Here is a 14,886-nt window from a genome sequence, read left to right as displayed (position 1 = left end):
AATAAAATCGGAGGGAGACAACTTATAATCAGATATACGTGAAATAATAGTTTGGTTAAAATAGGAAAGGGAACACGCCCACGTGCCACTTGCCCAAAAGACTGAAAATGTAGCATTAGGCGGGTCGGGGGTTCAGGCCTTTTAGACTTGTAGTGGTTGCACGCCCGTCGCCCGAAAGGTACACGCACGAAAATTTCCACAAAATGTAACTCGCATCAGTACAACTTTCTTTAGTCCTACTATATGTCAAACCTTGTATTAAGTGCACTTATATTGAGACAGAGGCAGTACCACACTACCACTACATAAGAACATACAGAAACATCGTTGTTAGTTTGTTACTACAGTACATGGCATGGTTCGCAATGGAAACAAAATAAATCATACAGAATCATATATATAAGAAAAACTAAACATGGTTTTACAGCTAAAAATTGCATTGCAATGTAAAGTTCATGAATTGAACTCAATTTGTCAGCAAATGTTTCTCGCTGAAATTACATAGCATTTGTATAATCGTGTTTAGTAGAATAAACATCTCAAAAAATTGTTTTCACAGAATAAATCTAGTGACTAAGCATTTAGCTTTTCTTTTCTTGTCTACAAAATTGTTACACGGTGTACATTGTACAACCTAAAGCACATAAGGGAGCCGGACGAACCAATGAACAAGACAGCAGCAGTCTGTGTTGGAGCTGACTCGTCTGCCATTGATAACGAAGGTGAAGTAGGAAAATTTTTGCTCTTCTTCAAGAGGAAACTATGATCTCTTTACAACTGCGACTGCAAAGTGTGGATGGTGTGTAAACTCAAATGAAACTCTCAGGGATGGATCACCAGCTCCAACTTGGCTGATGATGTTTAGGGCTATTCTGTTGTGCTCAGCCACCTGCTCTATCTGGCGGATCTCCGCGAGCTTTTCTGGTTCACTTGCAAAACTGCCTCTCAAGGACGGCGTGATCTTATGAATTTCTTTAAAAAAGTTATATTTGGTCAGATCCTGTTATCAAGAAAAAATAATGAAGGTTAAGTTAAAACAAGAATGGGAGAAACTGGAGGAAGACGATTTTACAACCAAAAACTCACTGCTATGGATGCATGAGAAGCTGATTCCCTAAAACTGTAGTAGGTAATGTGCTCAGGGAGACGTGCTTTCTGGAGAAGATCGAAATGCTGAATGAATCTCTGGAAAGAATGGTAAAAATTTTATCAGACGCGTTTAAACAATACTTAAAAGGATATCAGAACTTAGAATGCTAAACCCAGTCCACCTCTTGCTCACTATTGAAGATGCTTGGTAATTGGAATGAATTGCTTTCATTCCTCAGGGCCGCCAACATCTGCATTCAAAATAAGTAATGTTTAGCTGTAAAAGGTATTGGCACGACTGAAATCTAACATACATTCTTTTTGCCAATATGTTCTTTCGGGAGCTTTTTTTTTTTTACACTCTTCATTTTATGTTATACACATTGTCTTAGCCTCCAACACAAAGACTAATGGGCTAGCAAATTCATCTTCTTTGGCATGTTTACCCCTCTCAATGCTATAAACTCCAGTTTCATGTTCCAATGACTATTAATATGGATAACTGGGAAAATGCTGCCCGAAAATCCTAAAACAACATTTGTTTGAGAACAAAAGCAAGTAATGAATTGACATTAAAATGGAGGGAGTATGCAAGTACCATTGAAAGTCCTTCTGAAAGTAAAACATAACACTGAAGCAGTAGACAGGAGGATGGAAACGCTGTATCCCTTGAGGAGTCTTTTGAATGATCCTTTTTCTTTTTCCCTTTTCTTCGTGCTGAACATATAACCAGAAGCATACAGTAAATAACAGTCCAGCAGAGATAAAATTAATTGCATGGCATTTTGTGAATTTAGAACAAGGCATTATATAATAAGTTCTTCATAGTTCAGAGCCCCAAGAACATGATGTTTTTGTTAATGTACTTTAATTTTCTTCAGATTTATCTCCTCTTCAGCTTACACTCTCTGAATCAATATTCATCTATGCAGCCTACTGGGTAACAAAAACTAAGAATTTAAAATAGTCACAAGACTACAAAAGATATCACAACTTACAGTTTTCATTACTAGCAAGAATTCGTAACTGCATCTGCTCTATCAGCTTCATGAGGACCACATACATGTACCAGTACACCATACAATATTCACTCGGAGAATACAGGTCAAGTTCAAAACCCAATATGAGAAACCGATAAGCAACCCAATATGTATGTTCCTGAGTCCAAACCAGAAGTTGCTTTGATACTCTCATGCACATGTTCTGCACCACCACCAGATGTACATTAAACCAAGTGAAACAAATGCAATTAACAAAAGTAGCACAGCAGGCACTTAAGTTACAAATACCTCATGCAGTAAGACATTTCTAGTTTCACCGAATTCTCTTTTCAACGCAAATTCCAACTGCAATATATGTAAGCTCAAAACATTATAATATATGCAAGAGCTATATTTGATGTCTTGATCAAGTAAAACTGTAGGGGTAAAGTATTACAAGTGCAAGAGCTACACATGCATAAATTATCAAACAAGAGTTATTCGTCACGAACAAGGGATGCTCAGTCCCAAACCAAAAAGGAACTAACAATCCGTAGAAGTCAACACTGATGCCACAACTCATTTGCAACAATGAACAATCTAAACTCTGTTCTTTGTGGTTGTTGAAACATTAATCAGATTTTAAATCAAGACATGAGTGCTATTAGGCCAGTGGGACAGCCCAGCCCAACTCAGCCTACTTGCATCGCTAGATTAGATACAGTCATTCGTTACTTACCCAAAGCCATAAAGGGAAAAATAATTTTAAAAAAATCAGTAATAACATTATTTGTTTCACAAACCTGTATGGAAATGGTACTCCAATCCTGCAAACTCTTCCCAAGCTTGCGCCGTTGCCATGCAGTGTTCGTACAAAGAATTTTAAGCAAATTGATTACCAACTACAAGGCCATCAATGCACTTAATCAAAAGACATGTTTAGGCATAATTTTATATGACTGCATGAGATACAGAAATCATTAAGCAAATTGCATAGTTCTGGTGGCTGACCTGACCTAGCTGCACCACAAACTCATTCATCTGGAATTCCTTATCTCCTATAATATCTGGTAATGATAAAGCCCTTGAAATCACATCACAAGACAAGTCCCGACCATAAAGCTTGCCATCTTGAACTAATAAAGTCTGCTTCAAAGTCATTTTTGCATTTGTTAATACAAGAAAGAAACACTAATTGTAATAGTGTGTAGACTAAAGAGAGGAACTATCAAACTCATAAGGCAGGATAAGAAAACACGGAACTGAAGAAAAGGAGAATCATCCAAAATTATGAGTTCAGCTTAAAGCAATTCACCATCAGACCAATCTAAGGACTTATAGTGTAGAAAGAAAGATGGGTGGATCCACAAAATTAGTTATGGAGGGATATAAGCAAAAGCAGATGGTGTGCCAATCCCTCAAAGGTATAGAGTCACAATTAAACACACAATTTACAGAGAATGGCTAACAAGTTGCTGCATTGTCAAATAATCCCCAAATGAGGAGCAAAGGCTCATATGTAAATATGGTACTTTACAGATCTATCATTTGAATAATAGTACATACAGATTAAGACATATGCAATGGCAAAACAGATGACATGATAAACAATAAAAGCTACATAATATTTCTAAATCTAATATATCAGCCACATGTTTCGTTGTTTTATTATAGCAGGCATTTTTATTAGTGAGATACCATAGTAATAGTGCAAAGTAAAGCATATTAAAACATTGAAGAACAAATTAGTTAATATTCCACAAAAGTTTATGTCTGCAGTCACTAAGTATGACCCACCTGAAGAAATGCTCTAGGAACCAAATCTGGTACTGATTTTTGGAACTGTACAACAAAGTGAAGCACATTCTCAAGCACCGGATCAAGTGGTGAAGAGCAAACGATATCTAGATCGCGCAGAAGCTTCTCAAAGTACCTTATTGCCTGAATATAAATTATAGTCAAAACATTATTTTGAAGTTGGAAAGGCATATCAAGAAGCAATTCAGCAATAGAAAGGAAAACTGAGCGGTAAATTAGGGGAAAAAATCTGAACTTACATCACTCCAGCTAAGTAATTTGACAGCACGTGGTGGTGCTGGACTCAGAAGCCTGCTGTTTAAGCTAGCATCAAAGCCAACAGGACGAACACCTGATGCGGTTGTGCAGATTTCATCGCCTTGTTGCTGTGTATTGTTAGACTGTGACCTGAGGAAATCTCGAGAGTTGAGCATCAAACTGAGCTCAGTCAAACATGACGCAACATGCTTCCGTGCCAACTCCAATCCTCTTCCATGAGGTTTCCTCAAGCATGTAACAACATGGTAGAAATGCTGCACAAACACAAACACATGATAGAGTGAAGACATTGAGAATTAAATATTAAATACTCTCTTATGAATCATTTTTGGGAGTCATCATCAACAACTGGAAGGTTATTATCTTCCTCTACTCGATCTTAAGTTATAAGCTAATGCAGTGCTATCTTCGGTGCTGAGTAGAAAATAATCCTCATTAGATGGAGCAAGTATTATCAACAAACAATAATTGAAGTCAATGCATTAGTGGCTGACACAGTATGTATAGAATTGAAAGCGAAATGTATCACTTTTTCTTCATTTGAAAATAAACATTCAAACAGCTTTTTACAGACATTTCAAATAGCATCTGTTTCTATCCTGGAGTCATCCTCGATTAGTCTGAAACTACTTTTTAGTACAATTCACCAATTGCCCTTACCATGCAACAGGATACCCATACTGCATCATTGTTATGAACCAAAAATAATGGTTTGATGTGGTGCTAGGTTGGTTATCTGGTTCAGCGATTTTATATGCTTATTTTACAACAACAGAGATACCAGTTAACAGAGCATCCATAAACAGAAAAAAAATTGCCTGCTTATTGATAAACATTTTTCAAGTACATGAATAAAGAAAGTTTACAATTAATTGAATAGGAAAATGGGTTGAGACCTTACGAAAACGTAATCTGCATAACAATGCTCTGCAGTAATCCTCTTCCAGATCAGGATTGTCCTGTAGGGATTCAAGACCTGCAGTAATAAATTTCATAAAATGTATAATAACAGAGTAAAACCCACATCTGCAAAAGTCCAAACATATTAAACATTTAAAGAAATTAAATTGCTCCCTTTCCCTTCTCTTTATTTTTTGATAGCCAAGCTAATCGACAAGTATTTTAAGATGCAAGCACCTAGCAGTTCAGAAACTTCAAATACACACAGGAACTCCATATTTTTTTTTATAAGGTGTCATTATTTCACAACTTCATTAAATAAACTAATTATCAAAATTCAGTTCTACAGCCATGAAAATTTAATGGAGGAAGCAAATAATTTAGTTTGCGCAATTTCCAAATCGAGCAATAGCTAGATATAATAAAACAGGTAAATATGCATCTACTACATTTCATCTTGCCTCAAACTTAATATTTACTAACTTTTGAACACAATGTCTCAGTTTCAAGTCTTCTACAATACCACTGAAGCAATGATTGAGGACAATTATATTACTGGACTATAACAGGAACATGATTGGATGAGTGTGAAACAATACACACTTCATGTTGTCCAAAGATTTTTGTCATGGCACTCAGATACCTTCTAGTGTCTTTTTCCTGGACAATGCTTGGGCTTTACAAGCACGTAATTGACGAGCTATTGTCTCTTCAACTGAGTTAAGAATTGACAGGCACTTTTCATCACCTTCATCTCTTAAAGGCAGCCCAAAAGACATAGTAAAGAGGTCCTCCTCCTAGAAAGACAAGTAAAAATTGTATCTTATATAACAAGTGGAATTGTAAGGATTAAAGAAAAGATAACTGTGTCGCATGCTAACAGGAGTAAATAGCACTCAAATTTTATACTTGTAAGAATATCATGTTCGTGTCCTCACGGCCTCATATGAGTTATTTGAACAGATCTTGATCAACAAAGCACCCTAAAGAACCGATTTGGCCACTCAATAAAAGCACTAAGAAGTGGTGCATAGTTATGTAATTACTTTGAATCTAAAAAAATACTATAGCTGTCCCTCATTATCATATGCACAAGATTTAGAGGTCCCAGATTAGCACACTTCACATGAAAAATTCATCAGTTGCCTGACACAATTACATCAATATACAAAAAGGACTGCACATGGTACTAGTACCCAGTTGTAATGAAGCTACCAGAATAATATATCTTTGGAATTTCACAAGTGATTTGGTTGATATATTGAACAAAAGTACAGATTAATGACAGTACTGCAACTCACAGAACAGATTTTTCTTGTTAAGGTATAATACAGAAGGAATGCAAACATATTACTCTATCAACATTTCTGCAAGCAAAAAGATGAAAAATGGCATATATACTAATTCACTCATAATGAGGTAGTATGATTGTGGTCACGGTGCAGGATTTTTCATTAATAGAGAGACATAAAATCCTTTGTAAAAAGATTATGGGAATAAACCCACATGCATGACTCCTATGTTAGCATAAGTACAAATTGTGTCTGAGTAGTTGATAAACAAGATCAATGGAAATAGCTGTAGTGTAGAGAACTTCCAAATGGCAAATACCTCATGAGTTCGGGCAGTAGAAACAACAGAAACCACAGCATAACAGGTAGCACGCAAAATTCTGCAAAAGCTATTTAGTATAGCATGTGATGAAGTTCTCTCCATTCTCATAAGGTAGATACATGTAAAGACAGTCTGTGCTAGAGTGTGACCCTTGTGCCATGTTGCCTGAAAGAAGTATTAAATCATACCGGTTTAGTCAAAACGAGAGCCCAAAATATTAGATCCATGTTAGCACTGAAGTACCTCGCATGAGAAAAGATGATCCATGACATCAAGAGTGCGTTGAATGTCAAGTGTTCTGTCCAAACTAAGTGGAACTGGGGCAATACCATCTTCTATGGCTTCATCAATGGAGTAGTATCCACTTTTCTCAATTCCACAATCCATTTTAGGATCCATTATCTATATTAGGATGGAATAGACACTGAGAACTAAAAGTAAGCAACATATTAAAAAAAAATAACTGATCCTTCAATTAACTCGTTAATGCTCAGCCAAATATGCACTGGAGAAAATGAGAATAAACAGAAAATCCTATAATTCTATAAACAAACTTGCAAAGTTCTTTTAGAACAGTGGACAGTTATAGTGAGGTCCAGGGGTAACTCTGACATGGACAGTCTGTAAATTGTAAAATGAAGACAGAAACTGTCATCTGGTCCTTTAATTTCTCTAGTGTTATCATGAATATGATTGTACTTGTGATTGTTGTGGAGTTATGTAAGAAGCATGCTTCAGGTTTTTTAAATTGGCAAGTGTGTTCGCTGGCATAGCTTCATAGAGTTCGTCATGACTGCCACAAGTGTTGTAGTTTCCAAGAAAACTAAGATGAGTCAGAAGATCTTCTTTGTCTAAATATATTACCCAATCTCCAAGTACTTAGTATGCAACCACATCAAGAAGAAACTGTCCAGAGACTGCTTCTCATAAAAAGTGCATAACTAGATTTCCAAGCATAGATCACAATAACAATTCGTTGCACAAAACAATAATTTAAAAGAAACAAGTATATAATGGGCCTCGACACTCACTATATACACTAGATAGAAGAGAGGATAAACAAAATCAAAATAACAAGAGAAATAATGTGGCGCTTACCTCCAATGCAGACATTGCACCAAAAAGACTAAAGTTCTCTCCATGTATAAGTTCCCCATCCTGGAGATCTACAAGCATGAAAGAGTTAGAAGGAGAAAAGTCAAAGTGAAAAAAAAAACCTACATTAGCTATATGTCCTCCTAAAAACATGACAACCTTAGATACATTTACATCCATGTTCCAACAGCGACATCTTGCATTATCAGCACTGCACAATTTGTAACAAGCAACTATAAAGTATAAACTTTATATATTGGCTTTGGACAAGGAAAAAAAACTCTGTGCAGCAATGCATGCCTAAGAAACCATATGCAATGAAAAACAATTAGAGAACCACTATCATCTTTAATACAATGACCTTTTCCAGGTATGCAGTTTGTAATGCCATTGATGCCAATATACCTCTCATCGGAACTCTTCGGGCTAGTTTAATAAACCTTTTTAAAATATATCAAAAAATTATAGAAGACGCTAGGACCTCGACTAATCTGCAATATACCCAAAAATCATCATGTATGTGAGCTCCACAAGCGATATACCAAAATGGTGTTGCAATAGAGCGTATAGAAGGCTTGAACAGCTGGGCCGGCATTCTGACTCAGAAGAGACTTGGAATAATTCATTGTTTTTCTGCTCCTTAAGGTTCAATTTCACAGTTTGGAATAATGCAAATCGCACTGGGAGCACAATGCGTGAAGTAGCCCACTCCAGCATCCAAACATACCGAAATCTACATGTATGATCCCAGCACGCCACAGAACAATCCCATATAGCTTAGCCTAGAGCTTGAAGCATACCACGGCACGCGGCGTCGAGGAGCGGCGAGGCGTCAGCCCAGGCGCTGGAGGCCGGTATGGAGGGCGGCGGCGGCGGCGGCGGGGAGGAGGTGGAAGAGGAGCTCGCCTCCATAGATATAGACCCGCGGATGCAGAGGCAGCTGGATCTGGAGCTCGTGGGCGAGGGATAGGGGCAGGGGCAGCCCGCCGCTCCCTCGCGCCACTCTCCCGCGGCGGCGGCGGCGGCGGCGGCGGAGGAAGTGGGGGTTTTACTGGGTGCGGAGGCGGCGGCGGCGGTGGAGGAGGGCGGAGTGGAGTGCGTGCGTGCGTCGGGGAAGGCAAGCGATGAGTCCTCCTCCTCCTCCTCGTGCTCCCTCGCTTTAGGCCTTTTTCGTCAAAGCTTGGAGAGAGGGGCTTCGTTTACGTCCCGTCCTTCTTTTTTCTTTTTGTTCTTCTTTGCGGCCCATAAACTTCTCTCTTCTACTTCTTTATTTTTTTCTTTTATACTCCCTCTGTTTTAAAATTTTTTCTTTTATACTCCCTCTGTTTTAAAATATAAGATGTTTTAACTTTGGTCAAAGTTAAACTATTCCAAGTTTAACTAAGTTTATAAACAAATATAGTAATATTTATAATACTAAATTAGTTTCATCAAATCAATAATTAAATATATTTTCATAATAAATTTGTTTTGGGTTGAAAATGTTACTATTTTTATCTATAAATTTAGTCAGTTTGATTTTGATCAAAGTCAAAACGACTTATAATCTGAAACAGATGAAGTATATTTTTTCAATGGATAAACGAATGGCTCTGTTCCTGTAGATATTCTGGCGTTCTGATTGTCATTACTTTTGCTAGCCCAATAAAAAAACACAATTATAATCTTATTGATTAAAACTTGGGTGGTGCCACCCAGCATCACCTCCATAACAAGGAATCAGACACAGTGAATAAGAGAAGTTATTAGTATTCATCAATGATCAATCCCGTTCTCCCAGGAAGTAGAATGGGAGAACTCAACTCTATAAAAAAAACACATGTAGCTGTTACAGGATGGCTGCACCTTCTCATGAAAAATAAGAAACATTGCTACCAAAAAAGAAAATGAGAAGGGGATTAACAATCCGTTGTTATTACTACAAAAGATACAGCACTGAGAGACTGGATCGAACCCATTTCGAGCAACACTGAGAGAATGGATCAAACCCATTTCGAGCAGAGCGTCTGTATTTTCGATCATCAACCTTGCTGGCCATGCAGTTCAAGGCCGCAGGGAGGGAGAGGTGAAGACGATCTTGGTTACAGATTTATGCTTTCATCTTTCTTTTCTTGCTCTTGCTCTTCTTAGAGTTGGCTTTACTGGTGGATTTGTTCTTGTAATCAGGAGCTTTGTACTCCGGTACATCACGAAGACCCAGCTTCGACAGGACAAGACAATATGAATCCCAGTCAGTTCTACGCAGGTACTTGAGGTACTTCTTCCTCCTTTGGACCATATCCTGAAGCCCCTTTCTCGAATGTTTATCCTGCACCACAAAGTTTACATGTCATTTCATCAAACACTAACTTCATAAAATCCAAAAGTAGCATCACTGTATCTAAGGAATATCGCCATATGCAGAAGGGGAATTCAAGACGTGCTCACCTTTTTGTGTAGAACAGTTGACAGATGCTTGATTTTCACGGTCAATTGGGCAACTGTAACATGAAGAAGGGGCATATCAGTGACATGCACAGCATATACCAAAAGGCCAAAAGAGCTAGTATTCAATGTCAATATATGAAAAAATGAATCAGAACAGCTTCAAGATGCATAGGCAGTCAATAGATATATGCAAGATTTTATATGAAAGGAAAGGCTTTCTTTAGGGTGATCAAAACTGCCCAGAAGAACAGCTCTACAGAGATGTTTGTTTTCAGGTATACATATTACCAATCTTCCTACAGCTCTAAGCATCACAAAGGGTCACTGACTTGCTTATGAAAGAGTATAGTCTACACTCTTTGGCAGAAAATGGTATAGTGATCTGTTAATATGATAATGGTAATCAAACCTAAATGATTCAATTCGAGACAAAATATTCCATCAGCCTGACTTATTTTCATGACTATTCTACTTGAGCAAAGATCATCTTTCAGTATCTCCTAAAACACAAATCTTCATACCAAAACAATGGTAACATTCATTTCCTACGAAAAAAACAATTAAGAAATAAGGCATGACATGCAAACAATCAACTGACCCAACAACAATCATATGTTAACCTTGTGACATCAATGTTAGTATATTATGCTAGTGTGAGATGCTGACAAGTGCAGGTGTTCTACTTCCATACAAACTACTCCTTCCGTTTCACAATGTAAGACTTTCTAGCATTGCCCACATACATATAAATGTTAGTGAATCTAAACACATACATATATCTAGATTCATTAGCATCTAAATGAATGTGGGCAATGCTAGAAAGTCTTACATTGTGAAACAGAGGAAGTACTCATTTTTCTGTGTATTGTGCACCCTTACACAAAAGGCGTGAAAAGAAATAAAAAGGTTATTGGGGTATGGGGCACAATAAAGTAAGCCAGTAAGGATGACATGGTTGATGCTGCATAATATTTGTATAAAAGCAAGGGATAGTGTTACTAATTTCTGAGAACATGTTTAGCAACAGAGAATTATCAAATTGCAGTTAACTCAGGAAGGGAGGGGCCATATTCACTTTGAACTCGCGCAGAGCCGCAGTCATTTTCAGACATCTTAAACTCGTCCCTCACCCTCTGGAGCTCTAACTTCATCTTCTCTTCCGACGACATGTGGTCTGGATGGAAATACTGAGAAAAGCAGTAACCAATCAAAACCTTAGGAGCAAATTCTTCGGTAACCAAAAGAAACGGAACAGCAAATTGTCAATCTCACCCTCTCTAGCAACTCCTCCTGTGGAGGATGCTGCAAGTATTGCGGCGTTGCCGGCCCACCAATGTTCGCCAAAAATGACAATCCCTGCACTGCTCCCAACCAAGCACAATAAAACGCCAACAGATGCACATATCAGTTTCATCATCACATAAGCAGCGAAGAGGTGAATCAAACAGGCAATGTGCGAACGAGATTACTGGATCTTGTCTTCTTAATATCATCCTTTGTTTTCTGATCGGCTTGGATTCCCAGGAGGCTCTTCCGGAGTGCCACATACTGCCCGCCTAACCGCATGTCATCAGCAATGTCCAAATTTGCGAGCTTGGCGATCCGTCCCTGCAGCTCCTCAAGCGAGAACCACTCCTTTCCATCGTTCCCTGCGCCGGACGGTCGCAGTTGGCCGAGCTTCTTCCCGAGCTCTGCGTAGCTGTATTCCTTCTTAAGCTCAATGGCAGAATTCTCCTCTTTCCCCTCCGCCTTTCTCGCGTTCTCCCCGAGCTCCCTCCCGAAGATGGGATGCGCAGTGGGGGACAAAAACGGGGTTGTCGAACGAGGCTGCCTCCGCTGTTGCGGCTGCCGTCCAGAGGGGAGATTGCGCAAGCTCTCGGCGAGGGATGAGAAGTGCCCGGAGTTGGGGCCCTGAGGTGAGGTCGGGGACGAGGTGCTCCTCACCAGGTCGAGCAAGGAGGGGGCGGCGCCGTCGGGGGAGGAGCCAGGAGGGGCGCCCCTCGCGGCGAGGGATCCGCGGTAGGACTCGAGCTGGCGGCGGATGTCGTCGATGGAGGCCACCGGCTCGGCGTTCCCCGAGGGGCGGGGCGGCGGAGCGGTCGGGATCCGGCGCGACGGCAGATGCGAGGGGGTGGACATGAGCCGGTCGCGCAAGTCCTGGAAGAGCGAGGCCGCCGGGTTGCGCCCCTCCCCCTCGCTGGGCTTTGGTGAGGCGTCGTCGCGGTCGTTGGGCGGTGGCGGGGGAGGAGGGAAGGGAGGGTTGGGTGAGGAGGACGAGGAGAAGGGCCGCGGGAAGAGGAGGAGCGGCTTCTTCCAGAGGTTGATGCGGCGGAGCGCCATGGCGGCGGCGGCGGCGGGCGGTGGCCGGGGCTCACTTCGTCCTCCTCTGCATAGGGTTTTGGGGGGGAGCAGAAGCGAAGCGGAGGGCGACGAGTGGTAGATTGGGCGAGCATTCGGACGCGTGCCTCGCCCGCGCAGAACGCGGTGGGCCGGCCCAGCTAGTCGCGGCTCATCGGCGGGGAATTGCATTCCGGCCCATCTTGTCACCGACACCCATCATCCGTGTCTAGGAAATAAGTTCACTTTCGCTCCCTTTACTAGTTGTAGGATCTTTATGGAATAAGTCCACTTTGACTCCCTTAATAGTGAGCCGAATCTAATCCATGACCCTAAACCCTAAACCCGGATATCTCGACCCCCGAATTATCGAAACCGGTGCAATTTGACTCCCTTAGCGGTTTTTGAGGGTGGTTTCGGTGACGTGGCGGTGTTGACCTAGTCTGTGGGTTGACGTGGCGCTTAGGTGGCATTTGAATTAAAAATGTATATGTGGGAACCGTTTGTCATTCACACATTAAAAAATGTGGGGCCCACTGACATGTGGGCCCCCCATGTCATCATCTCTCTTTCTTCTTCCTCCCCTCTTCCTCTCCTCTCTCTTTCTCTCCCCTTTGGCTGGCTGGGCCGCCGGAGGAGCACGGGCTGGAGCGGCGGCGGGTGGCGGCCAGAGCGGCGGAAGCTGAAGCGGCGGCGGCGATGGGAGCGTCGACGGATGGCGCTTGCCCTGCAGACCGACTGCTTCACCAGCGACCTGAGCCAGCTCATCGCCGACGTGATGTCCGGGTCAGTGCCGCTCGACGCAAGCACGAGTATCCCCGGGAGGGTGTACTCCCCTCTGCCTACTCATCCTATTCTTGGATAGTGAACGACCTACTAACAATCAATTTTATCTCTGGTTAGTTGCTAAATGAATCAATTTTATTTCTGGATTTTGTGATGCTTGTGGCCTTAGCAGCACTAGTTGAAGGAGATGCAACGGGGGATGAGTTGGTGGTGATGATGGGGCTAGCACGGGAGTTGATGGCCACGCAGCGAGCTCGAGCAATGACTTGATGATGTCGTCGTTGCAATGCTAAATGGTGTAGCTCGATGGTGGCCCTCGCCCCTAACCAGCTTGACAGGCTCGATGTTGGCCGTGTCGTGAGCCTGTCGCATACGTCGGATGCCCGGATCTTGTTGTTGCAATCGGCGGAGAGGCCAGAGCGCCGGATCTTGTTATCACGGACGGCGGGAGGCGGCGGAGGGAGCAGGAAGCTCGTTCCCCGGTGAGGGTGCCGTGCCGGTGGAGGTGAGGACTGGGGTTCGGGCGCTTAGGTGTCGTGCCGTCGACCGCCGTCTCCCCGCTCGATCTCGTCGGCGTCGACGTCGGCACTACCGTCCTCTCCCGCCTCCTTGCCGGCCATCGAGCTGCCTGTTGCCACTCTGGAACCTCCAGCCCGCCGCCGCCGCTTCAGCTTCCGCCGGCCGCCACCACTCTAGCCCCCACCCGCCGCCGCTCCAGCCGTGCTCCCCGCAGCCGCCCGAAGGGGAGAGAGAGAAAGAAATAGAGAAGGGAGGAGGAGGGGAGGAAGAAGAAAGAGAGAGAGGATGACAAGTGGGGCCACATGTCAGTGGGTCCCACAATTTTGTATGTGTGTGAATGACAAACAGGTCCCACATATATGTTTTTAATTTAAATGCCACCTAAGCGCCATGTCAACCCCATAGACTAGGTCAACACCGCCACGTCAGCGACACGTCAGCGAAACCGCCCTCCAAAACCACCATGGGAGTTAAATTGCACCGGTTTCAATAGTTTGGGGTCGAGATATCTGGTTTTGCAGTTTAGGGTCATGGATTAGATTCGGGTCACTTTTTAAGGGAGTCAAAGTAGACTTATATCGATCTTTATTCATATCCCTCGACTGCTGAACCAGGTATCAAAGACACCTTCATCTTGTAGGGTGATGTGGGCACCCAACAGAGCACTAGCAGAAGCTCTCTACCTCCAAGTGTTGCCGCTCCAAGCTCTGCTCCACTTATGCAACAAAAGTGCGGGAAGAGGGGCTAGACCAGCTTGAAACACTTCGAGGCTTACCCACCTACTGTTTGACTCCAGCATATGAAACTGTAACCAAAGATGTGTGTTGGGAAAAGATGAGAGATTTGTTTTTTTTAATCAAGAATTGAATGCATTCCACTACATGTCTCCATGTTTTGTGAGAGATACTTGCTACTCCATGCTTTGTGGGATCTGAATGCTACTAATTAGTTATTTTTTCTACTTGTTTCGTGAAAGATTGTGGAGCATATATGTGTGTGTAAATGGTTTGACTAAAAAATTCGGTTGTGCCTCTTACTTTGTTCGTGCTACTGAATTATTGCA

General features: G+C 41.9%; 2 protein-coding genes across 3 annotated transcripts; both read right to left on the bottom strand.

Annotated features, from left to right (window-relative positions):
* Nucleotides 1-339: 339 nt before the first annotated feature.
* On the bottom strand, nt 340-8,909 carry LOC127763538 (uncharacterized). Of its 2 annotated transcripts, none has more exons than XM_052288271.1 (16): nt 8,555-8,909; nt 7,758-7,825; nt 6,903-7,061; nt 6,657-6,824; nt 5,689-5,842; nt 5,042-5,121; nt 4,127-4,399; nt 3,867-4,010; nt 3,081-3,215; nt 2,873-2,971; nt 2,379-2,435; nt 2,088-2,292; nt 1,688-1,806; nt 1,272-1,340; nt 1,087-1,185; nt 340-1,000 (listed from the first exon to the last, which is right to left on the bottom strand). In XM_052288271.1, exons 1-16 carry the CDS (start codon nt 8,664-8,666, stop codon nt 761-763), a joined length of 2,181 nt encoding a protein of 726 aa, XP_052144231.1. In that variant the 5' UTR covers nt 8,667-8,909; the 3' UTR covers nt 340-760. The 2 variants fall into 2 exon arrangements, with proteins under 2 accessions (XP_052144231.1, XP_052144232.1); XM_052288272.1 differs by lacking the exon at nt 8,555-8,909 and adding an exon at nt 7,914-7,932 and having other exon boundaries at nt 344-1,000.
* A 578-nt stretch (nt 8,910-9,487) lies between these two features.
* On the bottom strand, nt 9,488-12,584 carry LOC127761027 (uncharacterized). The gene is made up of 5 exons (XM_052285236.1): nt 11,651-12,584; nt 11,454-11,542; nt 11,257-11,368; nt 10,182-10,234; nt 9,488-10,062 (listed from the first exon to the last, which is right to left on the bottom strand). Exons 1-5 carry the CDS (start codon nt 12,519-12,521, stop codon nt 9,844-9,846), a joined length of 1,344 nt encoding a protein of 447 aa, XP_052141196.1. The 5' UTR covers nt 12,522-12,584; the 3' UTR covers nt 9,488-9,843.
* Nucleotides 12,585-14,886: the final 2,302 nt, after the last annotated feature.

This window comes from Oryza glaberrima, chromosome 2 (assembly GCF_000147395.1).
Source record: "Oryza glaberrima chromosome 2, OglaRS2, whole genome shotgun sequence".
NCBI classification, from domain to species: Eukaryota; Viridiplantae; Streptophyta; class Magnoliopsida; order Poales; family Poaceae; genus Oryza; species Oryza glaberrima.
The sequence above is the reverse complement of the archived record's forward strand: the minus strand, read 5'-3'. Positions and strand labels throughout refer to the sequence as shown.

What these genes read in the sequence shown, in the direction of transcription:
- LOC127763538 (XM_052288271.1), bottom strand. Translation starts at nt 8,666, where the DNA reads ATGGAGGCGAGCTCCTCTTCCACCTCCTCCCCGCCGCCGCCGCCGCCG. An exon ending in TTCCTAGAGCATTTCTTCAG is followed by an intron (nt 3,216 to 3,866) that starts GTGGGTCATACT and finishes ACTTTGAAGCAG; the next exon opens with ACTTTATTAGTTCAAGATGG. An exon ending in TTGTGGTGCAGCTAGGTCAG is followed by an intron (nt 2,972 to 3,080) that starts GTCAGCCACCAG and finishes ATGGCCTTGTAG; the next exon opens with TTGGTAATCAATTTGCTTAA.
- LOC127761027 (XM_052285236.1), bottom strand. Translation starts at nt 12,521, where the DNA reads ATGGCGCTCCGCCGCATCAACCTCTGGAAGAAGCCGCTCCTCCTCTTC. An exon ending in TATTAAGAAGACAAGATCCA is followed by an intron (nt 11,543 to 11,650) that starts GTAATCTCGTTC and finishes GGTTGGGAGCAG; the next exon opens with TGCAGGGATTGTCATTTTTG. An exon ending in CGGCTCTGCGCGAGTTCAAA is followed by an intron (nt 10,235 to 11,256) that starts GTGAATATGGCC and finishes TTCATGTTACAG; the next exon opens with TTGCCCAATTGACCGTGAAA.